This window comes from Pteropus alecto, unplaced genomic scaffold (genome assembly GCF_000325575.1).
Source record: "Pteropus alecto unplaced genomic scaffold, ASM32557v1 scaffold103, whole genome shotgun sequence".
NCBI lineage: Eukaryota > Metazoa > Chordata > Mammalia > Chiroptera > Pteropodidae > Pteropus > Pteropus alecto.
In genome coordinates, this window is record NW_006436288.1 from 10,526,728 (window position 1) to 10,553,583 (window position 26,856).

Here is a 26,856-nt window from a genome sequence, read left to right on the forward strand (position 1 = left end):
TTTCCCTACGTCTCAGGGTGCAAACCAAGAGAAAGGGAAATGGAAATAAGATGCCATGAGATAAAATCCCCAGCTCTACGTGAAGAATATAAACTGCAGGAATACCTACAGGATTGAAAGGCAAACAAATAAAGGAAAATATTCAAAAGATGACTCAAAAGAATCTTGATGGTCAGACCACAATAACCATCAAGCCACTAGTAACCACTAATATTTGTACATTGTGAAAGGTGAAATACCTTTTAAAATTCATTATCTTATCCATATATGAAATTAATATACATAAAAGAAGGTGATGCTCAAATAGCACATTTTTGAGTAGGCAAAGAGAGCCATTTTTGTCTCAAATGGCATCTTCCAGGCAGAAATTAACTTGGCTTTTCATTCTTAGCGTCTAGGACCTTTTATTACACTGCTGCTTGCATAAGCCAAAAGTGTGGGGGGGTGGGGGGGAGAGGTGGGCAAGAAAAAAATATGGAAGATAATTTCCAAGTTTGGATAAGGTTGAGACAAAAGATTTGAGACAGCCCTATTTTCTATCAGAATAACCTCGAGGCAGAATGTTTTCTTGTCTGTGGTTCTCCAACAACCATAAAAGCTGAGTATTTCCAAATACCCCCCACTGATTGCTACATGGACCGCAGGGATGCACATCTGGTTGTTGGCAATGGTTTGGGGTTGTCAATGTTCACCCAATACATCTCCCTGAGTCTTGATTTGAGTAGTATATGTGTTCGCCTCCAAGAGATGCTTTCTCACCACTAACACAGAACAGGCTCCTTTGTTATTCTTACCTCTGATTCACACAGAAATCCTTGGCACCCACAGTGTCTGCATCTTATTTAGATTTGCATGGAAAATAATTATTAAATCCAAACAATTATTAACACCAAAAGTGAGCTCAAATAATTCTTTTCCCCAAATGTAGATCCTGTCACCAAGAAATTAAAATCTAGAGGCCAGGATCATAATAATATGTAACACATGTCGTCAATGAAATAGGAGGGTCCGTTCCAGTTGTACCACATCCTCAGATGCCTGTGGCACGTGGGCACCACAAAACTTTCCTAACATTTCCATGTATGGCCAACTCAGAGATCTCAAATTAAAAGATACTATATTTTCTGGAGTTGCTTGGTGGTGACGAGAAGTGCTTAAATTGTGAACTATTACAGCTTGGAAAACATAAGTCAAGTGCCACATAAATCATAGACATGCAAGGCTCCAATATTCATTTTCTGCACAGAAAAAATTTCTAATTCTAAACTGTTAAGTCGGAGGTGATCAGTCCTCAACAATGAACAAGAAGAAACCTTACTATTTCTCTTCACAACTGTAATTAGTTAATACTACTAAAAAGATTTTAGTAAAAAGGCTACTTAATATTGTAAAATAAATCTTCCAGACAAATTAAATTCTAGAAATTTGGAATTCTGGAAATTTGGAATTCTAAATTCTGGAATTCCTTAGAAACAAAGGCAAATGGACTTTTCAGGTTCTGTCAATACATGATTACATAGATATTTTTACTATTTTTACTACTCCAAATCCCCTCAAGAGAAAAACCCAAAAATAAGATGGGTATAGTAAATGCATTCTAGGAATGGTGACTAGGAATAGATTGAGAATACATTGCTATGGTTCTTTGATGGTTTCAATGAGCCAAGTTTCCAAATCCAGGACAATAGGAATTCACATAACACTAAAGCCGTATTGACCATAATTTAATTTTTCTCTATTGAAAAGTCACTTTACTATTGGTAATCACTACTGAATTTAACAATTGTTAAGAGTTATACGGATTTATAGAAGGTATAAGAGATTTAACAGAATCTTACTTCATTTAAATTTACCTTATATCCATTGGTGTTTTATTTTATTTAAAGTCAACTTTATCTGTTATGTCTTTCGACTAGAAATACTTTTCTTCTATGAACACATAAGAATAAAAGTGATAATTTGAATTTTCCAGTTGTTTAGATTTCAGATAAATAGACAACCTTCTGAGCTTTATGAGAAGTAGTAGACATATTTGTTTGAAGAATTCTGTGAATAATTGTTTGTAGCAATTTACTTGTTCTGTTACTACAGCTCAATGTTTTATAATAATAGAAACCAAAAAAAATGGATAATTTAAAAACCATTCTTATTTCCCTGAAATATATTTTTACAGTTGGATTTGAATAAATGGATATGCTGCTATAATAATTCATTTGAAACAGAACGATGTTAAACCATAAAGATATGATTCAGGCACTCTTCCGACTCCCCATCCAGGCTCAGCAGCTCCTTACGAACCTCTACTTGCTGAAAATGCCTACCCTCTAGAACTCTAGAGCAATTTTCTATTTTGAACATTCTTTAGAGCAGCATTTCCTCCCAGGGGTTAAGGATCTAGGTTATAAAAGGACTTTTCTGTATGCAAAGAAAACAAAAACATGATCACAAGATAAAAGTCTCAATTAAGCTATAAGCAGAGCAATATGTAACAGGGTATCAACCTGAATTAAATGAAAGATCAAGATTTAACACCCTAAAAAGACAATAGATAAGCAGCATTCCCAGTTCAAAGTTAGATCACAGGATTTTAGAGAGCTAGACATCCTGTCCATGTCGGGTTTTTACTACATGTGCTAGACCTGGAGGGAATCTGCTGCTTCTTTGCCTGGAGCTCTCTGATCCAGATGGTCACTTGGCTTGCTCTCTCAACCCTTTCTGATTTCTGATCCAATGTCACCTCCTCAGACTTCTTCTGGCCACCCTCTCTAACAGAGGGCTGCAATCACTCTGCATCCACGCACCTGCTTTACCTTTCAATTGTGGCATTATCGCCATCACATACTATAGTTTATATTTTTGTGTGTGTTTATCAGAGCCTCCTCCCCAAAAAGACCATAAGCTCCATGAAGAGAGTGATTCTACTTGATTTACTATTCTATCTCCAAAACCTGGAATAGTGCCTGGCACGCAGTGGCCATTCAATTAATGTTTACTAGATTAATGCACAAATAAAAGAGAAAGATTAGATTAACAAATGAATTGTTAAAAATGAAAAATGACTTTTTTTAAGCCTTGTATAAAAAAAAAGGATATCATTACATTAAAGGTACTCTGTTTTTCATCTGAGTAACTTTTTGCTTGCTTTCCTTTATACTTTCCTAAATTTTCTAAATTTCTTCAAAAAGCATATATAATTTTATGTTACTTTAAAAATTATTTTTAAAAAATTAATAAAACATAACAATGAGATAAGGGAAATCAGAGAATCTGCCTTTGTCAAGGGCATATCACATCCCATGTACTTTGCAGAGTAGAGGATTGGGGGAACCCAGCAGAATAGAGGGTTGGGGGAACCCATCCCACCCTACATAGCCAGAAAGTGGCAGAGCCTCAGATTTAGGTCAACTGATGACAATGTACATCTTTTCCTCCCCAACCATGTTGTTTCCATAATAGACCATGACCTTATACATTTCCAAAGATTTTATACTAGGACTCAGAAAACCTACCAGATGCAGAAAGAAAACATTCTAATTAAAATTGTATATTGAAAATGTGGAATTACTATTAATCATATAATAAATCTGTTCATGTTATTCTCAAGTGACCTTATCCGACACTTATTATTATATAATGGGCCACACATTACATGTGGCATTTTGTTTATATTGCACAATTTAATTTTGAGGACAGCTCTGTTCAGAAAGTACTTATTAAGTAGCCAATGTCCATCTGGCTCTACACGAGAAACACTGGGGTGGAAGGACATAAGAGAAACAGAAGAATTTGCAATATGGCAAGGAAAACATAAAACGTGTCCAAAGAAGAAATTAATAACAAATACAAAGCAGATGGGACAGTATGGTATAGCATGGGCAGTATAAAAAAATTAAGAAATTGTTTTTGATTGGGAAGATTATCTTAGGATAAGATGAGTGAAAAGCAGCTTCACTGAAGAGATACAATTTTGACCTAAGATTTGAATGGAGTGAAGGATTTAGATGAGAGGAGTATGATCTTTCTCAAATTACTTCATCATCCAATGTTCAGAATCTTAATCCCACTAAAATAAATTTTAATTCCTTTCAAGAATAAAATTATATAATATGCACAAAAGTCATGGAGAATAAAAAGCACCATATAATTATTAGGTATCGTTTCAAAATGAAAAGTGGAGAACATGTGCATGCTTTCACTATACCTCTGAAAAACGATTCTCAATTTCAATATGTTCTATTATAGTAGTCACCACTTTACTAATAAATATGTGGTTCCATCACATAATCATAGCTCAGAACCTCTTACACTATGGCATGACTGACACAAAATATTACCTCTAAAGTCCTTCAGAGGAGTGGTTGTAAAGACTACTCAATGGACAAAGTAGATAATGTGACGTCTAATTTTCTTCATTCTAAATAAACATTGGATAACCCATTTACAGATTCCAACTTTCCAAGAGCTTAGGAAATAGAACAAAGCAATACCTATTGAAAAGATGGTACTAAAATATAGTAATGTTATTATCCATCCTTTTCTGAATATCAAGTAGACTGCTTAAAAGAAAATTATTTCCCATCCCACACCCTAAAGAAGTGTTATTCACAAGATGAATTGAAAAAGTAATTTATACAAAACAGTGGTTGAGCTCTACATCTTATTCTGGATTTCATCACTGTCAAATACTGACAAAGTCATTTCAGTATTCCAAACCTTAAAATTTTAACTTGCAAAACTGATCTTTAATTCTTAAGTTAGTAATCCAAGCAATAAATGAATTTACATACTAAATGAATTTTATAATTGAGATGCAATTTAAATACAGTGAAATGTACAGCTCTTTGATGAAAGGTTTGAGCAGTTTTGACAAGGAAGGGCATCCACCCATATAAACCATATGTCATGCAGATAGCAAACATTTCCATTACCCCAGAAAGCATCTTTGTGCCCCTTTTCCCAATTAATCTCTTTTACATTCCTCCTCACCACCACCACCAAAAGCTCTTAGAGGTATATATGTTGAATAATATACAGTTTCATAGATAAAATTTCAATTAAATGATTATAGCCAACAGTACTAGGAAATCAATCATCGCTCTTCTGTTGTTGCCTTGACCAGATAAATACTTTTGTCAGTGATGGGTAAAGTAGTATATTTCTCAAATGAAAAGATAACATAAAACAAGGAAGGACAACTAATAGAGTGAACGACTCCATCAAATCCCAAAACTACTACACTGACAGGTTGAAAACTAATGGGTTAAATACAAAGTAAAATCAAAATATAAAATTACCTGCACTTAGGTTCAAATAAAATCGACTGAGTATATGATGGGGAAAATGTGGCATAACAGAGCACAAATTAGAACTTTAGTTGTGTTCAAGTTCAATAGGAATCAATACTATGTCATCATTACCAAAAACACTCCTTTCACATAGGCTGCATTACACAAGTATTCAGAATGAATGAGAAAATAACCATCCTTGCCTCTATTGCTGGTCAAACTAGTGATCAGTGATATTGAGTCATACGAGGAACTGCAGATGACTACACAGAAAGAAGGAAACATTCAGCTGATACGCTGGCCATTTTCACACCTAGAAAGAACTGACATGTGGAGGTGATGTGAGATGTCAATATGGCTCCAGGGAACGAAACTGAGGCTGCTTGTTGGAAGTTGGAGGGAGGCATATTTCAGATAACCTAACAAAAGAGACCTAATAATTAGAGCTGTCAGAAATAAGAAGGACCTGCCTTTTGCAGCAATAAAACCTTGGCCACTCCTGTGTTAGAGGAGATCCTAGAAGACAATTTGTAATGGGTGTTATAAAGATCTGAAGTTAATGTATTGTGTAGATGATTTCTACAATCTCTTTATGTGTTAATGTTCTAAAAATCCACATTTGGGTTCCAATAGTACACCTTATTTTAAATCACTGGTGGGCTCTCTTGACCAGAAATTGAGAGAACTGAGGAACCTATCCCAGTGTAGTAACACCTTGAGGCATCAGATTCTGAAGCTCAAACAATATTTAAATTAGAAGGAAGAATTGTAGTAGAGAGAAAGTAAAAAAGATACATGGTCCTCCTCAGTCATTCTCATTTTTGGTGAGGCCATTTCTATTGATTTTGTTTTATTAATTCAATTTGGTAATATGAGCAGCTCTTCCTGAGTGCCAAGAACCATTCAAATCACTCCTAGGTAACTCCAGAGGTTTCAGTCACTTTTAAACTTAAAAAATAAAAATAAATTCTACACTAAACTTCACCCACTGTGTGGCTGATACCTTCAGGAAACCAAAGCCGAAAATACTACATGATGATGCCACTGTTTCTGACACATCCCACAGAAACCTAGAATGAGAGTCTTCTGCCTCTAATGAGACAAATTACAAAGTATAACAAAAATAATTTTATGTATTATAACTTTATGTGAGTACACTCTGACTGAGAGAACTATAAGGAAGTTATAGAGTCACTTTGTGATTTAATGCAGTGTGTAAATTATGCATGCATCACACCCATTAAGTCCTTCTGAAATTTATTAACTTACACAGATAACAAGAGAATATCTGAACCATATTACTCTGTTAAGATGGTGCATCAGAGATCACTGAAAAGGTTTAACATTAATCACTGAAATTTCTATAATAAAATTGTAGGAACAAATACCAGGAAGTATTTTAATATGAACTGGCATTTGTCACATTACCTCCAATTCAATGGAAGTTTGAAAAGCCAAAGTGAAACTTCATAAGTAGTAAAAGAAAACTAATGATATATTTGGAATGTCAAGGTCTAGAAAATATTTTTATCATTCAAGTACATATTTATATAAGACACATAATTTATCTACATTCGCCAAATGCATTTCACTCAATAGATATTTTGGAAAGCTGTGTATGTGTGTAGAAAGCCGTGTATGTGTGTGTATGTGTGTGTGTCTGTGTGTGTGTCTGTATTTCTGTGTGTCTGTGTGTGTATGTGTATAATAGCATATTAGGCATAGTACAAGTCAGCTACAGAACCAGAAATAAAATCTATTTACATAGTTTTTCTCTCCACTTTGTTTCTCTTACTCGATAAATTTAAATCTTTATTAGGTAGCAACTCAAAGAATCATGGAGCCTTTTTTTAAGTCTACTAGGCAAAATAGACTTATAAAAATAACTACAAAAGTAACAAAAAAGAGACAGAAATATATATTTGGAATATTAGGGTCTCCAAATATTTTGGTTCTTCAAATGCTTGCATATTTATATAAGGCATATTATTTACATACACTCATCTAATGATAACTGAGTTATGGGAGCATATATAAGATAAAGAAGTAGCTCATAGAAAGGTATCTAACATAAAATGTTCAGTAGTGCTGGGAAAACTGCAAGAAATAGAGCTAGAGACATCTAACTCAAATTATGAAGATCTTTTTGGGCACCAACTTAAGGAAGTAGTTTATTAGTCTCTGAGAACTGAGAGAATCTAGAGGTAGAGAATGTGATTTGGAAGAATCCTTATGTAGGAATGTGGAGAAAGAGCCAAAAACAGTCAGGGGGACCAGTCAGAAATGTACTTCGGAGAACAAAGCACATCCATCTTCAAGAGATCTTCAAATAGTAAAACTTTTAAGACTTGTGACTAAAACCAGCCAACGACCACTCCTGAAGGGGAAATTCTTGGTTAAAAAAATTTTTGATCAATCTATAGAATTATTTCAAGTTAAATCAAAAATCTTTAGTAAATGCCTATTGTTTTATATAAAACTTTCTTGGGGAAACTTGGAAAGAGAAGAAAACAGTCCCTGCGGATAAGGAAGTCCTCTATGTAGAAAGCAGTACGATAACAGCAGAAAGAACGTCAACTGTAAGGGCTGTGGGGTGTTTTTCAAGAAGGGGAGAAACACTAAAAGAAAAATCTGAATTCAAAATTTGGTTCAGCAAGCTACAAGCTATATGGTCTTAGGCAAAGTATTTCATCTCTCTAAGAGCCCTATTTCTTGGGCAAGTGGTGACCATAATATCTCACTTGCTGGAATGGGTAAGGGTTAAAGAAAAACACATGCAAAAGATCTAGAGGTATGCTAGGTGTTGAATATAAATCACAGATACTCTTAGTATAGTAATCCTTTGCCAAATGGCTGATCTGGCACATGATGGAAACTCAGCATAAAGTAGACATACTACATATTTATTTTCCGCTTATTTTTACATATGTGTTTGATTTTAAAAAGGAACATGAGCTAGTGTAAATCATGTGCTTGATACCTTCTCGATATATAGGGGGAAAATTAAGCCCAGAAAGCAGGTTGAGGAAAAGTCCTCTTAGGCACTATTGATAACTAAGAGAAAACCTGAAAGTTACATAGGCACTTTTTCTAAAACTTATAAAAGTGCAAACAGAAAAAAGAAAGTGTAAAGGACATTACACATTAAACCAGAAAGGACTTGGGAGGTGCAGTCATCAAAACACAAAGCTTGTGGGAGAACTAGACTGAGAAGATCAGAATGTCACAGAAATCTTCCTTAATATCTGAAGAAGAGGATTCCAGATAATACTTGCTGCCTAAAGCAGTTTTCTGATGCCAGTTATTCTGGGGCATTTGAACATAGGTAGATTCTAGAAATTTTTTTTTCGCATATAGAACTTCATTATGATTTTAAATATTTTCAAGTCTTTTTTATTTTTCTCTCTAATCTCTATTTCTTATGCGATCTTAATCATCCCTTCGTCCAGAATCTCCATGCTGTAGCCATCTCGGTCATCAGAGTGACTGTCATGGTACTGCAGTACTTGTGTTCAGTAACTCTTATTTAACTTAATAATGTCCCCAAAGAGCAAGAGTACTGATGCTGGCAATTTGGGTATGCCAAAAGGAAGCTGTAAAGATATGCAAAAAAAAAAAAGGTTTTCACTTAATTTCCTTTACGTGAAAAGGTATGTGTATATAGGGAAAAAACATAATATATATAGGGTTTGTTACTATCTATGGCTTCAGGCATCCACTGCAGATCTTGGAACATATCCACAATAAATAAAGCAGGACTATATACACATACATAAAAGGACAAGAGAAAAGCTATCACCACGGATAGAATTGCACACATGAACCTTCCTCTTCTTCATGTCTAAAGTTCCTTTACTGAAAGTACATGATTTGGATAGAAAGAAAGTATAGGCGGAAGGGAAGAGCATATGGGAAGTAGGCCAGTGTGAGGAACAAGACACAGTGGACATAAGAGAGTTCTGTCTGAAGCAAAGGGACATCACTTAAAGCAAAGATGAGGGTAATAGGTAGACAGAGGCCATCTAAAGGAGAATCTTGAGAGGCAAAAGGATGTTGGGAAAAATTAAGTCCAGAAATCAATGAAAGGGATTTTCAAATAAGAATGGAATTGTGTATCCTTCCCCTGCAAGTAAACCTTCCTCACATTTCTGAGCACTATGAACTCTAGTGCAAACTTAGCTGAAAAATTAAAAGGAGATGAAGGAACACTTATGAGAGTCCTTAAAATGAAGCTGCCTTATTCCTTAGGTACTTGCCCTTCGGTTATGGTCATTGTACTAAACCATAGTTCTGTTCTAACCCATCACCCACCTCCACATTTATGCCTCCTCAGAATCTCACTTAGCATCCAGGTAAGATTTTTCTTGCTTGCTTAATTGTTATTTTTGTGACACACTTGATTTTTTAAGTAAACTAAGGCTTTTGGTTTCAAGGTATTCTAGCTGGTGTCTTTACAAAGAGCAATCACAGCTATTAACCCGGAGACATGCTTCATGGTTATTTGTTAAAAGGAGTTTTTTGGTTTTTTGCAATACACATTAAATAAAACACCATTCAGTGAGTGAATGAGAATTACATACTAATCTTCGAAGAATCACAGTTTTGAACTAAAAGAGACTGTAAAGATCATACTTAGACTCACCTCCTAATCTTAGAAAGAAAGAAACTATTTTCTGGCAGATATTTTGCCTGCAAATATTTTCTTCCTTTCCCACCCATATAACAATATTAAAAAATGTTTCTGCTCCACCTCCCATCTCAATTTCCCTTCTCCTTTTTAACAGCAATTATGCTGCCAGAAAAAGCATTTCAAGGTGGATCATGTGGAGTCCCTGCCAAGGCAAAAAAAAAAAACCAACAACAACAGTTAAAGCAGCAGCTGGTTCTTTGCCAGTAAATGGAGAGTTAGCATGCTCCTACATTTTTCCCCAAGTCTCTTGGGGCAAAGGGTGCTCCAGGACAGACAAAGATCCAAAGTGCCTCTCACTACCCACCCTCCATATCTCTTCCCTACCCAGGACTGGGCCCACAGGGCTATACGTCACCGAATGCAGCCTGAATCCTTTAAGCACAGAGGATAATTTTAGGCTGTCATGGTTACCTGTATCTTCTTCTCTAAGAGCAAAGGCACTTCAGTGCCAAACCTGATACCTCAAAGGAAAGGAAATCTTAAAAATAAATGAAATTCTCCATTGGTTATTTTTCTTAGTGATTTCTCACTTTCAATACTATAATATACATGCCAACAAAAGGGATTATCTGGTGAGCAACTGGGAACAGGCCCATATTTCAGGGCTTAACTATGGAAACTCCCAAGAATTTGGAGTTGTAAAAAAGCAAAATGATAGAAGATTAAAAAAAAAAAAACTATTCAGCTCTCATTTGGTCTTTTGGTAGTTTTTCGCTATATTGCCTTTTCACATGTGGAGAGTTCAAGAGCGGGGAGAAAATTATGAAAAGAAATGATAGTGGTGTCCTATAGACTCTGTATAGGCCTAAATGTTCCCCAATGGTTAAGACTTTATTACTCCACATTAGAGGTTCAAATTTGAACCCCAGTTCCATGCAAATACCAAACATATAAGTGGAAGGGTATTGACAGAATAACTAAATAATGAATTAGACCCAAACCATTTCTAGTTTGTGTCAAATTCTGTACTCTGTTCAAATGGAGATGATACTCTCACCAGAGTTAACATGTTCTACTGCTCATCATAGGAATGTTTAAGATTCACATGTGTCCCCAACTATTTAAATGACTCACTAGTAAAACAAAATACATATATCCACCCTGCTGTAAAGAGTGATCCTTGGACTATATATCCTTCTTTATAAAGAGAATAAAAATATATTTTAAATGGAATATACTTTTGAAAGTATATTGAAAATGCCCAGTTTATCAGCCAGTATATACATTTGCTTTTAACTTCTATACATAACAAAGAGCACAGCTTGACATAATCCTTCCACCCAAAAGATCAATTACACTGAATGGTGCCTGTGCATTTTAAATTACTGAGAGCAAATGACAGGTATTAGGCAAAGCAAACTTAACAACATAGCCTGCTGGGAGTGAATACATTTGTTTGAAAACAATATTTCTTTTCTTAAGTGAGGCATAGCCAATGAAAGGTATTAGATTGATAGTTCTGAAGATGAGAATCTTCTATTTCACTGCAGTCACGGCCAGGACAGCACCACTCCCCGTGTCTCCATGTGAGCGTGCCTGGTTAATTTCCTGAATGGACCACCTCTGGGGCACAGAAATGAAAAGCTGCTTCTGACCCTAGCAATTTCTGCTGAGCATGCCAACTAAAAGCCACCGTGATGGTGAGCGGTCACAGTCTGGGAGCCAGACTCAGATCCCCAACCAGCTCTAGAATGAGGGCAACTCACAGTGACATGGAGGTGGGCTGCACTGTACCCAAGGATCCAGAAGAGAAAAACTTCTGTAATTGCTACTTTCCAACCAGCCATCCCCATCGCTTCAAACACTAATCACTGACATCTAAACCTACAGGGTTTCCCAGAAAAGCACATGAAGGCTGTGTGTTCACATCCTATTTAAGACAGGCGCCACCGAGGCCAGCACGCAGTAGAAGTCTGGGAACTGTAAGCCTTTTCCTTCTAGACACGCCTAATCTTCCCTTGGGTCTGACCTGCCGAACTACCAAATACATTTCTCTGACTGTCCAACCCCAACTGTGCTGGAGTGGAATCAGTAAGTCGTAAGTAGATCAGGATAAAAAAAGACCTGGTTCTACTTACTGCATAAAATTTTCCTGACACAGTCTGAGGAAAGAAAACTGTAATCGTTGATTGAAGAAACTGGTTTGTCTAGCAACAATGCTTACACAATTACTTCCTATTTTTAAAAAATTGTGCTTTGCAAATGACTTCCAATTGAAAATAAAGTTTTGTTAAAATAGAAAAATATAATCCAGGTCATTTGACTATAAAAGAGCCACAATGACAATATACTGGGTATTGTAACGTGGCAGCATTGCTGTGGCTCCCATGAGTTGTCCCTTAAAGGAACAGTTCTTTTTTTCCCCCAGGTTACTTTCTGTAATCTGGGATTTCCTTTCTGACATCGACCTCTGTCTCACCCTGTACCACAGGACTCTTTCCAAGGCCTCACAAATCCTGTCTCCTCATTTGGAGGGTACAGGAATGTGTTCTCTCTTGCTTCTTTTGTTAAGAATTTATAGAGTCTAACAGCCTGTTAGGAATAGTCTAATAGGACTCAGCTTTAATAACACACCTCCTAGTAGAGTTGTATAATAATGCTTTAAGTTCGAAGTGTCTTACATATAATAAATCATTTTCCTACTTGGCTAATTATTTAAGTTATTAACTTTCCTGTTTTGGAATACTTTTAAATTTATGGGAAGAGTTGCAAGAATAATACAAAGAATTCCTATTAACATCTTCTGCCCTGATTTATTAGATTCACAAATTCTGCCACATTTGCGTTCTTCCTCTTGAACTCTCTCTCTACTTATATATTACATCTTTTCGGCAATATTTGAGAATTAGTTTGGGACATCGTGACCTTTAACCCTTAATTCTTCAGCATGTATTTGCTAAAACCAAGTACATTCTCTTACACAACCACAGTACTATTAAAATTCAAGAAATCTAACTGATCCAGTACTACAAACTAACATATAATACATATTCATGTGCCAATAATGGAGATATTTTTCCTGATCCAAAATCACATATTGCCATGGACAAGGACAGGAAACTAGTGGTTACCAGAGGGTAGGGAGAAGGGGAGAGGGGAGGTAGGTGGGGTAAAGAGGGTCAAACATGTGGTGACAGAAAGAACTCTAGCTATGGGAGGTGAACACACAATGTGAACATATATATGCCTTACTGTTAAAATGTACAGCTGAAACTAACCAGATTTCGTTAACCAATGTCACCATAAAAAATTAATTAATTTTTTAAAAAATCACATATTGTATTTAGTTGTCGAGTCTCTTTAATGTGAAAGTTTCTCAGCCTTTCTTTATCTTACATGATATTGACTTTTTTAAAAAGTTGAAGGCAGTTTTTCTATTAAATACCCTACAATTTTTACTTCTCTAATAATTCCTTGAGATTAGTTGGAGGTTACGAATTTTTGTCAGAAATATTGTTTGCACCATATCTAGAGGCTCAGGACATTGCTTTGTCCTAATTTTTTTAAATTTTAAACTCTGCATATTGTTTACTTAACTTAAAGACAATATTAGACTGATCCTCTACATAAGTGTTAACTTTACTTTTGTGAACTGAAATTCTAACCTCAATATTCTAAAATATTAGGTGATTGGACTAAGAAATAATTAAGTGGTACAAAGAGTAGAAAGACTAATTTCTTGTATTTTAATTCTTAGCAATGCCATTAACTTACTAACATGTCTTAGGGAAGTCAGTTAATCTCCCTGAATATGCTTTTCTATATCGGTAGTTTAAAAGAAGATGTTTTACTAAACAATCTAAAATCCATGCATAATTCAATTACATTTGCATTACTAGCAACTTTATGAGAAAATAATATATCCCTGTGAGGTACATTCTTTTCTATTTTAGATAGTGTAAATAAAGCCACATATTCACTTTTCCAAATGCATCTCAAGGCGATATTGACAAAAAGTACAGTGTCTTATTTTTTGTCTTGCAAGTATACGTATGCTCCAAAGAAATCTAGATTGGAATGTTTTACTATAAAAGTATTGTCCTTCCATCAAATATATGATAGCTGAAAGAAACTGAACTTTGGGTGGTAAACACACAATAGAATATACAGATGTCAAATTATAATGTACACTTGAAAATTATATAATTGTATTAACCAATGTTACTCCAATAAACTTAATTAAAAAAAATAAAAAATGAAAGTATTGTCCTTCCAAGTATATGTGAGTTAATAATATTAAATAAGTGTTAATGTTAGTAAAAGCAATAATGATTGCTTGGAAAGGACTTTTAGGGTTCACAGGAATGAAGAAAGCTCTCCCCAACAACTTCTCTCAGATGTATCATCTGTAGTGTAATTATAATCGTTACCAAATCATGCTTAAAAACAGACTATATCTTCTCACAGTTTACATCATGTACCCAGTCGTAGGAATGTATAAAAGAAATAATTTACCCTCTGATTTGCAGATATAAAGAGAAGTGATCTTAAAACTATGGTCCTTAAATTCAAATTAGTTTCAATATACCAAGAACTAGAATTACATATTTCTTGTGCATTAACTACTGTATAGGGGGATAAGTGTATTCTTTCAGATTCCAAAAATCTAGCCAAAATCCACAAATTTCCCCCAATGAAGAGACACTGCTCTACATGACACACTAGTCTCAAAAGGAAGAAAATTCTGAGTTTTGGTTCATGCAGTACATACGTAGGTATTTCCTATCAACACAACAAGAAGTTTCTTAGAGAATTATAATTGGCTAATAAACACTATCATGAATAATTTTTAATACTGGAGTAAAATTATGGTGTTTTATATTTTAATAATGAATTAAAATAGTGTGTGTCATGGTTAAACACAAGTCATACTCCATAGGAAGTAATCCATGTACAACCACTTAGCACACAGAGTACTCAATGAATATTAGCTATCTAGGAAGTGTACTGATATAGGCCAACAATTTAAATTTTTTAGTATTACTTTTCCTTTGGCTTCCAAGACATCACATTCTCCTGATGTTCCTTTTTATTTGCTGACTGCTCTGTCCCAGTTTCTTGCTGGCTCCTCCTCTATCTCATGGCTCAATGTTGGAATGTCCCAAGATTCAATCTTTAGGCAGCATTTTATCCACTTCTTACCACTTCTACCACTACTACCCTAATTCATCACCATTATCCTATTTCCCAGCAGCCTCGTAACTAAGGTCTTCCTACCTAGCACCCTGCCCACATAGATATCCTCTATTCTCCACTCAGTAGCCGAAGTTATCAAATCCTGTCAATTCCTCCTCAAATCCGTCCAGAGGTTGCCCATCAAACTCAGAACAAAATTCAAATTCAAGATCTGTGAGGTTTCACTATCTGGGCTTCTCCAACCTTCCGTTCTACCATTCTGCCCTTCTCTCACTTTGCCTCAGCCCGAATGGTCTTCCTGCTGCTCCTCACACATATCAAACTTACTCTGCCTCAGAAGATTACTCTGCCTCAGGGCTGTCTTCCTTGATCCATGTAGGTCTCTGCTCAGACATCAGAGAAGCTGTTCAAGCCACTCTGGCTAAAAATAGTTGCCCCTCCCTTACTCTATCACTTGCCATAGTCTCCTACTTTATTTTTCTTCATTATCTGATGTTACAGGGTATATTCATTTTTTTCTTCATTATCTGATGTTACAGGGTATATTCATTTATTATCTGATCATCTCCCCCAATGGGGGGGGTGCCTATTTATTTATTGTCTGTTCCCTCCTTGGCTAAGGACTTTGTTTATCCTGTTTACTGTTTATTCCCAGTGACTAGAACAGTATCTAGCATGCAATTGTTAATAAATTCATATTGAATAAATTAATTAATGGTTCTCAGATAGCTAGCTGAAAGAATTATTAAGATATCCAGAGGCAAATGGATTTCACAAGAAAATATGAGAATTATAAAATATTTTAAAAGAGTAAAAAGTATGTCTTAGAGAGCAGACATAGGCAGGACAGTGGAGAATACACACAAGATATGAGCAAATTTTCAGAAGAAGAAAAATACTTTCTTCAGGGAAAATCTCTGAAAGCAGACTCTAAGCTCTGAGACCAAAAGTCAAGATCAATTTCTTTTAAGATTGATTTAGTTAAAAATAAACTGGAAATTGTAAAAGCATTATAGCAGGAAACAACTTTCCTTTCCTTTTTTCCTCCATTTGCTTTCATAGTGCCCCTGTATCTCCCTCACCACTCTCTCTGAAAATAAACTATATATAATAGTTTTATTCTGCTACGTCTTGGAAGTTACCATTCTGGACAATTTTGCCATGTAAAATTAAAGTTATCTTTTTAATTATAGAATGTTTTCTTGGTTTGTACTTTTTAAATATCAGATCTATTCCATCATTTTTTTCTTCAATGACTCCAATTATTTACATGATGGCTCTTCTTTGCCTTTCTTCCATTTCAACCACTTTCTCTCCAACCCTTTTTGTTTCTTTATATTATTGACATTCTCCTCATTGCTTGCCTTCCTTTCTTCAATGGTGCTTAAACTTCCATCTAAATTTATTCTCCCTTTGACACTTTGCAATTTACTCTGTATTTCTAAAACAATTAAGCCTACCATTTTATTCTATTACTTTTCTGAGTTTAACCAACTTTAGTTTCATTTCTTCCTCTTTTTTCTAAACTTAGTTTCTGAATTTAAGACTCAAGGTGTTTTTTTGTATCTCAATTTTTGTTCAAAGACATTTAATTTAGTTTAGTGTGTGATACAATTTTTCTTCTGTTTCATGGTTGCTTTTTAGAGAAGAATTTCCAAAAACTAAAATGTTTTTGATTCTCCATTCTATTTTGATCTTATAGTAGTTTTACATAAATGAGGAATGATTACATGTCGCCATTTCTTGGACAAGGTCTACAACGTGAGCTGGCTTACATGATCCTTAATTCAAGGGCGCTCTCTCTTGTCTGAGTCATGAAGTGCAGTTTCTTTAGTTTGGCTTTTGGTGAGAGGCAGTGGAGATGTTATATTTCCTTCAACTTTTTTTGTTTTATCTTGTGGTATTCTAAATTTCCTCACTTCTTTTCCCTTCACCATCAAGACTCCAAAGGGTGCCTCTCCCTTACTTTTAACCTTGTTCATCCCTAGTGGCATTGCTTTTTCACACATATGCTACTACTGTTCACTCTTAAGTCCCTTCCACTTTATTCAGTAATCTTCTATCTAGTTGGATTCTCTTTCAGTATTTTCACCCTTAGGATAAACTTTCTCTTTCTGAGGGTGATTTTCATACAATCCCCTCTTGTCTCTTCCACATGGTTTTTCCAGAAACCCCTAATTGCCCACAAAGACTTTCAGCGAGTGCTCAGGAGACGGCTCTGCTGAAAACTGATGTTACTTTTCTACTATGATAACTGAAACTTGTACTGTCCACTGTCTTATGGTTCTGCTGAAGGTGAGGGATTTATGTGGTTTAATTTACTTCTTATTGATCTGTATAGATGTTTAGAAGATATAGAAGGAATTCAGATTTAAGTAGCAGCCATTTATTGTTTCAGCAACCTAGATGTTCCATATTTATAATTCCTAGCCAGATATTACACCTTTATGTCTGAAATTAGATTTCTGGTTTGACTTTTTAATTCTATAGCGGATACTGAGGTACCTACATTGTGTCCCACCCATATCCCCTCTTCGGAGCTGAGGCATCTATTACCCCAGATACTAGGCATCATGACTCCTGACTTTTCACACTGCCATTAAGAATGTCCCTTCTTCAAAGGGAAGTGCCTTACACAAAGCTACACACTCACTCCATGACGAAGCCAGCAGTCAAGAGCTGGCTGATGCAAGGATTCTGTGACCACTCCAAAGGGCCATCTCAGCTCCAGAGCTCCCTGTAGGATCAACTTTGCAAGTGCATTGTAGATCAGCTCTTCTGTCTACCCAGACCTCTGCCTTACAGGTATACTTCCTGAATGTACTCTTCAGTATATCATTTACAAATAATTCTCTACTTCAGGGGATTTTCATGGTATCCAACCTAAGACATTTTTACCATCAAAAAATTTTTGTCGAGTTATGAGACAGGCACTATTGAAGTGTTTTGAATACATTGTACACATTGACTTAATTCTCACAAGAAAACTGTGAGGAAAATACTATTATTATCATTCTCATATCTTAGATGAAAAAAGAAATTCCTACAGAAAGTAACTCGCCTAAGTTAATCATGGTAAAGGTGGGATTTGAATACAGGCACTCTGACTCGAAAGCTCATTCTCTTACTCACTTCACTGTACTGCCTCCCACACTGGCTTTGCATTCACTGCTTCTCTGGTACGACCCTTAGTGGGCCTGTATTTTGCATTTTCCATACCCTGCTATGAAGCATACGCCAGCATCCGACACGTACCAGGATGATCACAAATAGTAAGATGTTTTTATTTTTTAAGACATAATATTTTCACTGGGAGATTAGCTGTAATGTTAATTGCTAAAGATGGAATTCACTGACCTTATGAATTTGTCTCTCAAAGCTTTAGTGCTAAGAACAGAAAAGCATGTTTATAAATCCAGCCTATTATCACTCAGTCCTACCATAAGATTATTTTTCATTTGTACACATATATTAGCAGGTACACGTTAACAATCACTTCTCTGTTTATTTGGGTTTTTTTATAACTTATCTCAGAAATTCTTACCTCCATCTTGAAATTTGCTTAATCTTTCAAAATACGATGACATGGGGGTCTGTACAATATCTAGGATAGCCAGAAGTGTTCTTGTTAGCCTTAATAACTCACTGAAACTATAAAATCCAAAGTATATGAGATTCCGAGCCAAGTGGACCACCTTAATTAAAAAAAGGGGGGGAGGGTAGAAAAGAAAAGAAAACCATTAAGAACTAAAGTTAACATTGACTTTTTATTACCTAAATTAGGGCAGGTATTTCCAAATTTTCTAATTCTTTAACACTGAGGAATTAAAATACCTGCAAAAGTAACCACTGAACTCTGATTTATTCAAGTTTAGGATTAAATCTACATACGACTGCTTCGTCGGCAATCCCATCAAAGGCCCATGTGACAAAAAGATAAAGTATCTGGTTAACAGCCAGCAAGGAAGCAAGAAGACAAGATTTTAGGTGTATAAAGGTGGTTTTAAAAGTTTGCTTTAGAATGATTAACCTCTTAATTAAATTATGTAATTATTATAATTGTTAACTTATTTAAGTTGGTAGGATATCACTTAATAAATGGTTAGATTAATGAATTGCTTTAGTAAGTGGATATTATCTATGAAATTTGTCAAGAAATATATGTTCCCTATGCTGCTTTGTGGTCTTCTGGATGCAAGACACACTAGGTATGAGGGCCAGCTCCCAGAATGACCCCCATTATATGGTCTCCTTCTACACTGTACCAATGTTCATCTGTGTGACCAACAAAATACAGCAAAAGTGATGGCCACTTCTAAGATTAGTTTATAGAAGACTGAACTGCCATCTTGGACTCTCTCTGAATCAATCGATCAATCTCTCTCTCTCTCTCTCTCTCTCTCTCTCAAATGGCTTGCTCTGGAGGAATCCAAGTGCCATGCCATAAGGACACGGGCAGCCTATAAAAAGGCCCACATGGCAAGAAAATGAGGTGTCTGGTCAATAGCTGGCAAGAAAGTATGGCCACCAACAACCTCATGAGTGAGCTTAGAAGCAGATCGTCTAGCCCCAGACAACTACTACCCAGTTGACAGCTTCATTACAACTTCATGAGAGACCCTGAACAAGTAAGCACTCCCAGATTCCTGACCCATAGAAACTCGGAGATACTAAATGTTTGTTGCTTTGGGCTGCTAAGTTTGGGGGTAATTTGGTATACATCTGTAGGTAGCAAGTTACAGGTATCAAGTAACAGCATCTTCTCTCGATTATTGTCACTATATCCCCCAAAATGATATTATAAGTTGGAATAATTCCGTCAGTTTAATGAGGCTAAAAACATCACCTCCATAAAGATGAAAAAAGATGTATACAAACGTATTATAAATATGGAAAATTGTTTTTGTTCATTAAGTGCAGTAAAGCTTGTGTAAATGAAATAAAGTGAATCCCGCCCCCCCAAAAATATCAGGAAATATAGTAGCTAACACATAATTATAAATAAAATGTTTTGTATTAGACATCAGGTATGATTAAAACATCAAATCTATTTTTTAATGCATGACAGAGGGAATCATACTTTCATGAACCAAATTACCCAATTACCAAAATATCTTAAATACTAGAGGAAAAAAATCTTTGATGCTCAGTGATTTGATAGGGAAAACTGAATAACCTCATGAATGAATTGTTTTTAAAAAATACCTCAAATGTCAGTTTGTTTTTTTCTTTATCCCCAAAAGGAAAAGGCTGATTTACAACTTCTTTCAAGTATTCTTCAACAAATTCCATTGTCAGTGCAAATTTCCTCTTCATATCATTTCTGGAAGAATCTGTTATAGAATCATATCTGGAAACATACAATATAAGCAAGTTAAATTGACTATAATCATTTAAAAATAAGAAAATATACATACTTAACCTCCTGGCTTCTTAAGCTTGAGTAAAATAATTAACCTTTGTAGATGTTGTGTTCTCATCCATAAAATGGGGCTATTGTGAAATACATGTAAAGCACTTAAACTAGAGTCTACAATAATATTAAGCACTTAACAAACTGTTACATGTTTTATTAATATGATTTCTGTTTATTGGTTTCCAGAATGATGTTTCTATTATCAAGAGTTGTCATTTTGCTCTTCAAGAAGAGTATCTTATTTGTATTTGGAAGATTAACAACCTGAGTTTGCACACAGAAATGCTTTTCAATATATTTCATTTCAAAATTAAAGACATTTTATTTCGAGTTCATTTGCTGAATTTAAAGTTCTCAAGAAATTTTTCCAAACATACTCATGAATCGTGATCTTTGTGGGGATTTCTGTCCAGAGCCTGGCATAACGAACAGGCACCACGGACTCTTGGGGATCCCGGTCAACATGCATGTGGAGCATGAGGCGACAAAAAGATGCTCGGAGGTCAAATGGCAGGCTCTCATCCGACACACATCGCAGGATCAAATCAACAGAGAGCTGCGTAGAAATCTGGTTGATGGCCAGATACTGGCGATCCAAGCACATCCTTGCAAAGAGGTTTAGCTGATACCTTAAAAATATTAAATGTATTACATTATTTGTCTTGTCTTGGCCTTGAACATCATGGTATCAGACAGTGTCTACTTATAATAACAGTAATTCCAAGTGTATGTGATACTGGAGTCAAACTCTCTTGGTAGTAGGTAAAATAATTAAATGACAACACATACATGAAATTGTCTTTACGCCCATTCTCTTACTCATTCCAGCAACATGTGTCTGGTGGAGAGGGTCATCAGGCTCTCCATTCTAGGCTTCCTAGGATTATAAATACGGTAACCCTGAAAACCATGGGTAAGAGCTCACACGAAACCATCTCTCTCCACCTTCCTCTGTCCCACTCAGCTCTGGGCTCTAGTATCTACACTCTAAGTTTAGATCCACTCAGTTCCCAAATCAAATGTGATCAGTCCAAATGGCATCAGTACACTTGGATTCATCATTCTCTGAGATTAAGAATTAGCTTCTGGCTTTGTTGCTGGAGCTGTAGAAACCAGGGGACAGAAGGCGCTCTCTGCCTTCCTCAGATTTCTGTCATTTGGGCCCAACTTGGCCCAAGGGCATCTGCCTTGAGTTTTCACCCCTTGAATTCAAAGACACCAGCTAGGTTCTTGCTCCCAATATACTGACCACTGGGAACTACCATCAGAACTTCCGCTGCCACATGCCACTGCTGAAACCATACACGTAGTTTCTCTTAAGCCCTAGGGCTCCACATATTCATAAGCACTGTAAACTATAAACTACCAGCTAACTTTCTCTGAGGACACCTCTGCAGCCGAATCAGCGTTCCCAGCTCCAATTCCAGCTCTCTCTCTACTCCATTACCCAGGTCCCAACATGTCTCTCATCTATACCTGCTCCAATCAATAATAAGAGAAAACCCTATGCTATACAACAATCCCAAATTCTGGGAAATCAGGAAATTTCAAGTGGTATATGCGGAAAACTTTCATTTTGAATATTTTAAATAATACTAAATATTTCAGCTACCGTAGTAACGACATGACTTTTTAAATTTCCTCTTCATAGACACCTGACTTTTAGAGGTTTCAGAGAATCTCTCTCAATGCATATGAGATTGGGAATTACAGTTCTCTATAATACTTTACCTGTAATACGTAAGAACTTCTAAGTCGGCTTTGGTGCCTTCTTTTGCTTCTTGAGCAAGGTGCCTAATAGCTTTGCCATGAGGTTCTTTGTTGCTGTCAATCCAGTAAAGCCAAACTTCCTCATCATCAATGTCATCTGTAAGGATGGAGCTCTCCATGGGGTTGTCCACTTGCATCGAAACCAGTCTTGAAATGAATAACACATACAAAATCTATTAAGAAGCTCCCTAACAAATATGATAAAGAGTTTCAATGCTTACAAATAAATGAACAGAAAGAGATGCCTCTATTATCCATGCTTACTTAGTTTGAATGAGAATGTCTGCATTGCCTGGGCTCAACATGAATTTACAGATGAGTTCTTGAGTTACAGGTATAGCAGTGGTATTAGACACACACAGATCTGATAAATAATCCAAGAATCTGGCAAAAAAAAATTAAATTGAATGTTAAGAAAAAGCATTTTATAAAATCATAATGAAAATAAACTTTGAGATATAACAAACATAACTTTAAGACATATTTTAAAATTATTTCCATGCAACATTTTTCTGTATTGCTTATCTCTGCATCATTAGAAACAAATTAAACATTCAATTATTTGTATTTAGTACAAATCTTATTTCAAAAAAGGATATGTTTGCCTGTATTTATTTGATGATATTCATCCCACAGCACTGTAACTAGTATGTCTGGAAAATCATTTATCTGCCCTAAAGTGAGACGACCCCAGAATTTAATATCAAAACAAAAACAGATCAAAGCTAGTGCTGTACCGAGTAAAACTAGAATACAACATGCACTTAATCAATGAGCCAGAGGCCAATTTCTACCTCCTAACATTTATTTGTGATGTTAATAGTCAAGAAAACTTTACCAATCCAATGACTTTTCTGCATTCATCTCTCCCAGATAAGGCAGCATGATGCAAGAGAAAGAGAATTTGATGTGGAATCAGAAACCCTTGATTTACTGCCTATTCTCTTCCTTACTATTGGTGTTTATTGGGCAAGTTGCTCTCTCAACTTTTTACTTTCTCATCTTTAAAATATGGATAATAATATACAACCAGTGTACTTCAGAGAATATGCAGATTTAAATGAGACAATGTATATGAATATATTTTGAAAACTATAAAGTACTATAAAAACATAAGTGATCAAATTACATTTAAATATGTTTAGATAGAGTTTTGGTTTCCTATAAGGTAACAACTCTTCATTATGCATAACTATTATAGCAATGAATCCAATATAGTTTTGTCCATGAAAGGGATATGAACAAACTTTAACTTTAAAAAGTTCTAAGAATAAAGCAAAAAGCCACTGTCCCCCTTACAAAAGAATATTGCATGAACCACTTCAAACCTTGGCTCACGGTTTCTCCTGAGCAAACTAACAAATGTTTCTATTTCTTTTGCTGTGATATGTTTCTCTAGTAGTTTTCTGTTGTTGTGCAACAAAGCTGTGATGGTATCTTCTGCCAAAATATCATAGCCAATCTGGGACTGCATGACACAGAAATTCTTAGCAATATATTCCTGCAAAAAAGAAAGGCTGTCAGAATCCACTGCCAAACAGCTGAGAAATAACAGCTTCCATTAGAGTCAGTAACATTAATTAATTTATTCATAACAGGAAACTCACTAAAAATTATCAAAAAAAAAAAAAAAGAGCAAGTAAATAATTCTTCAGTAAATAGAACTTTTTAAGGAAGAAAATGAAAATATTACTGTATACCAAATTTAAATTATAATAAAAAATTCTATACCTAGAACTATTTTTTTAATATAGGTGCTTATATCCTCGAAGTGTAAATGGGAAAAACAAAATAAACCTAGTTAAAGCAACAATTTTTATGACATTAGTATTAAGAATTTCACCACCCTAACAGAGGCCCTTCTAACTCTCATTAAAAGTCATAACCAATAATTTCAGCATAATTATAGAAAGGAAATAACTGTGATATTTAGATTATGAGGCATGGATCCTTAATGAAGTTTACTTGAAGATCCTAGGTTGACTTAAGTGATTTCTTTTTTGTATGTTATATCACAATAATCTATTAAATCTTCTCTTTAAAATAATAAAATTTCATACCGCTTTTTATCTTTAAAAAGCTATTGAACAAAGTAATAAGATTAATCACTGTATTGATCAGATCCATTTATCCAATAAATATTTCTTGAAAGCCTACTACATCCCAGACACTGTTTGAGAGAGTAGGTATATGAGAGTAAACAAGATAAATAAGCTCTCATGGAGATTACATCTAGCTTTTAAAAAGGCAATAAATCTGATCATTTTACACATTGGTAAGTGAAATGTCAAAAAAGAAACAGAGATCAAAAAAGGTGGCAACTTTAGACAGAGTGGATGCTGAAGAAGTGACATTTGAGCTAGGATGGAAATGATTCAATTTATTAAAATGATGAAATAATGGAAATGATAAAAAGGAAGCAGCATGGGGAGAGAAGCCATTTAGGCAGTCGGAGTACCAGGTGCAAAGGCTCTGTAGTAGTGGAACCAAGTTTTTGTGATCAAAAGATGGCCACTGCAGCAAGAGTATAGTAAGTGAGGAGAAAGCAAGAGCTGAGGTTGGAGGGGGAGGTCCTTGCAAGCCGTGGTAAAGGATAAAGATGTTATTCTAAGCACAAGAGAAAGCCACTGGGGAGTTTCGATCATGCATTGTTTAATGTGTTTCTTATTCTTCACACAAACTCTGATATATTCCCAGCCACTATTACTCATTTCTCACATTCTGTGTATAAGCAAAATACCTCACACAACCATAAAACTGGTAAGCCTGTCCCCTTCCAAATCGGAAAGTTTTACTTCAATTTCTTGGGATTCTCCTTGGGAATGTACCTCTGTCTCAATGTTGGGAAATTTTATAAATTAAAAAGTAGTTTTGCCTCTTTTTTTTTTTTTTTAATGGAACTTACCTATTCCTGGAAAATGATATTGGTTGCACAAATCTAATTGTATTCTAGGCACTAATTCTGTGGCATTTCAAAAGATGGCTTTATGTTGGACAGTCAGTTAAGTAATGATCTTCTGTTAGTGTCTATGTATCATTTTAAAGGTATGTATTGATTTACACACTTTTATGATTATTGTAATCATACTATAGTATAAGGCAAATCTACAAGATGCTTGACAAATAGATGAAGATGTTGACAAAGAATCAAAAGAAATTAGAGTTGTTACCGAATTCTATAAATAATAATAAACTCAGAGACTCAATATGAAAGACTTGGGTTAGCGCTAAATCACAAAAGAACTCCCAATTAAGACTATAAAATATAGGTGAGGACAAGAGAAAACAAGGGAATTGTGCAAAAGTAGAAAGTAATTCTCCTTATATTTTAAAATCACATTCTAAAAACATCAGAAAGCTATTTATGCTTAATACAAAGCATTCTTAATTTAAGAGAAATGAGAAAAATATTTTTCAACTATCTCTGAGACAGAATTGGAGCATGCACAAGAACGTGAGGGAAAATAAAGCCTCGCCCTCAGTGAATGCTGGGGATTCTTTTTTCTTTTGTCAGCTCAATGGCCTATGTCCTGGAGAGACAGCTCAATAGAGAGAACGAATGGTCCACCCATAGTCATATGCTCTAAAGAAACTGGAAAGCAGATTCCCAAAAGTAAATAAACATTTGGCTGCAGACGTGATAATCCTAGGTAGAGTGAACTAAGAACAAAGGAGAGGAGAAATTATAGAAGCAGAAGGTGTGTGTGTGCGCACGCACATGTTAGTGTGTGTGTGTTTCTACTTATCAAAAGGATAAGTGTTTTCAGAGAAGAAATTACACACTCCTCAGCACACTAGGCTCATGAGTCCCTAGCTAAGACTGAGAGGAGTGAAAAAGAACTTTGTGTATCACAACTTGACAGACTGAGAAAAGACACCAGTTAAGATGTGCTGCCCAGGCAACCTACGAGGGACTGGCAGAACAATCAAACCCAAAGTGACTGACACTGAAGCACAGGGCAGTGCTGTAGAAAGGGGGTCCCCAGGACCCTTCCAAAGGCTGAGCACAATCAAAAATGGTACATGCTGTTGGCCCATGGGACTGAGAACCAGGTAAACTCTATAGACCTGTTGATTTTTTTACTTAACTCAATCTAATAACAATAGTTTGTATGTGTGAGTGGTGGCCTGCCTAGCAAAGTATTTCTTAGACTCAAGAAGAGAAACGAGGCCAAGCAGAGAACACTGAGCAACCTCTACCTCCAGCTCCCCCCACCACAAACCTCCACATAACAACATAGGCCCTCATGTTGGGGATTCTGGGACACTTATTCTCTAAGTGCTCGAAGGTCTATCACTTAATGTTCTGGAACATAATTTTTCTTTCAATAAAATAAGAACAATTCCACCAACTTTATCTTGACATCTTAAAGAAATACAATGAAGCTGAGAAAAATAATTCCAATGACAGCATTTTCACCTGGGAAGAAGGATGTTTACAACTAGGATTATATTAAAAAGTATTTAACGATTTGTTCATATTGTCCCCTTCCTCACTTGTCATATTTTTTATCTCCTGACTAATCTGTTTTACATATTCTTTTGTAGACTTTTAAAAT

The 26,856-nt window shown here is 35.5% G+C and overlaps 1 protein-coding gene across 3 annotated transcripts in view; it reads right to left on the reverse strand.

Annotated features, from left to right (window-relative positions):
• Window positions 1-26,856, reverse strand: part of ITPR2 (inositol 1,4,5-trisphosphate receptor type 2) — a 420,025-nt gene that overhangs the window by 260,335 nt on the left and 132,834 nt on the right. For all 3 annotated transcript variants that reach the window (XM_025047398.1, XM_015590049.2, XM_006912698.3), the window contains exons 16-21: window positions 23,626-23,798; window positions 22,562-22,681; window positions 22,259-22,444; window positions 20,905-21,156; window positions 20,317-20,461; window positions 18,656-18,806 (exon numbers count right to left, since the gene is read on the reverse strand). In XM_025047398.1, coding sequence (XP_024903166.1) covers window positions 18,656-18,806; window positions 20,317-20,461; window positions 20,905-21,156; window positions 22,259-22,444; window positions 22,562-22,681; window positions 23,626-23,798 — 1,027 coding nt within the window. The remainder of the gene's footprint in view (window positions 1-18,655; window positions 18,807-20,316; window positions 20,462-20,904; window positions 21,157-22,258; window positions 22,445-22,561; window positions 22,682-23,625; window positions 23,799-26,856) is intronic.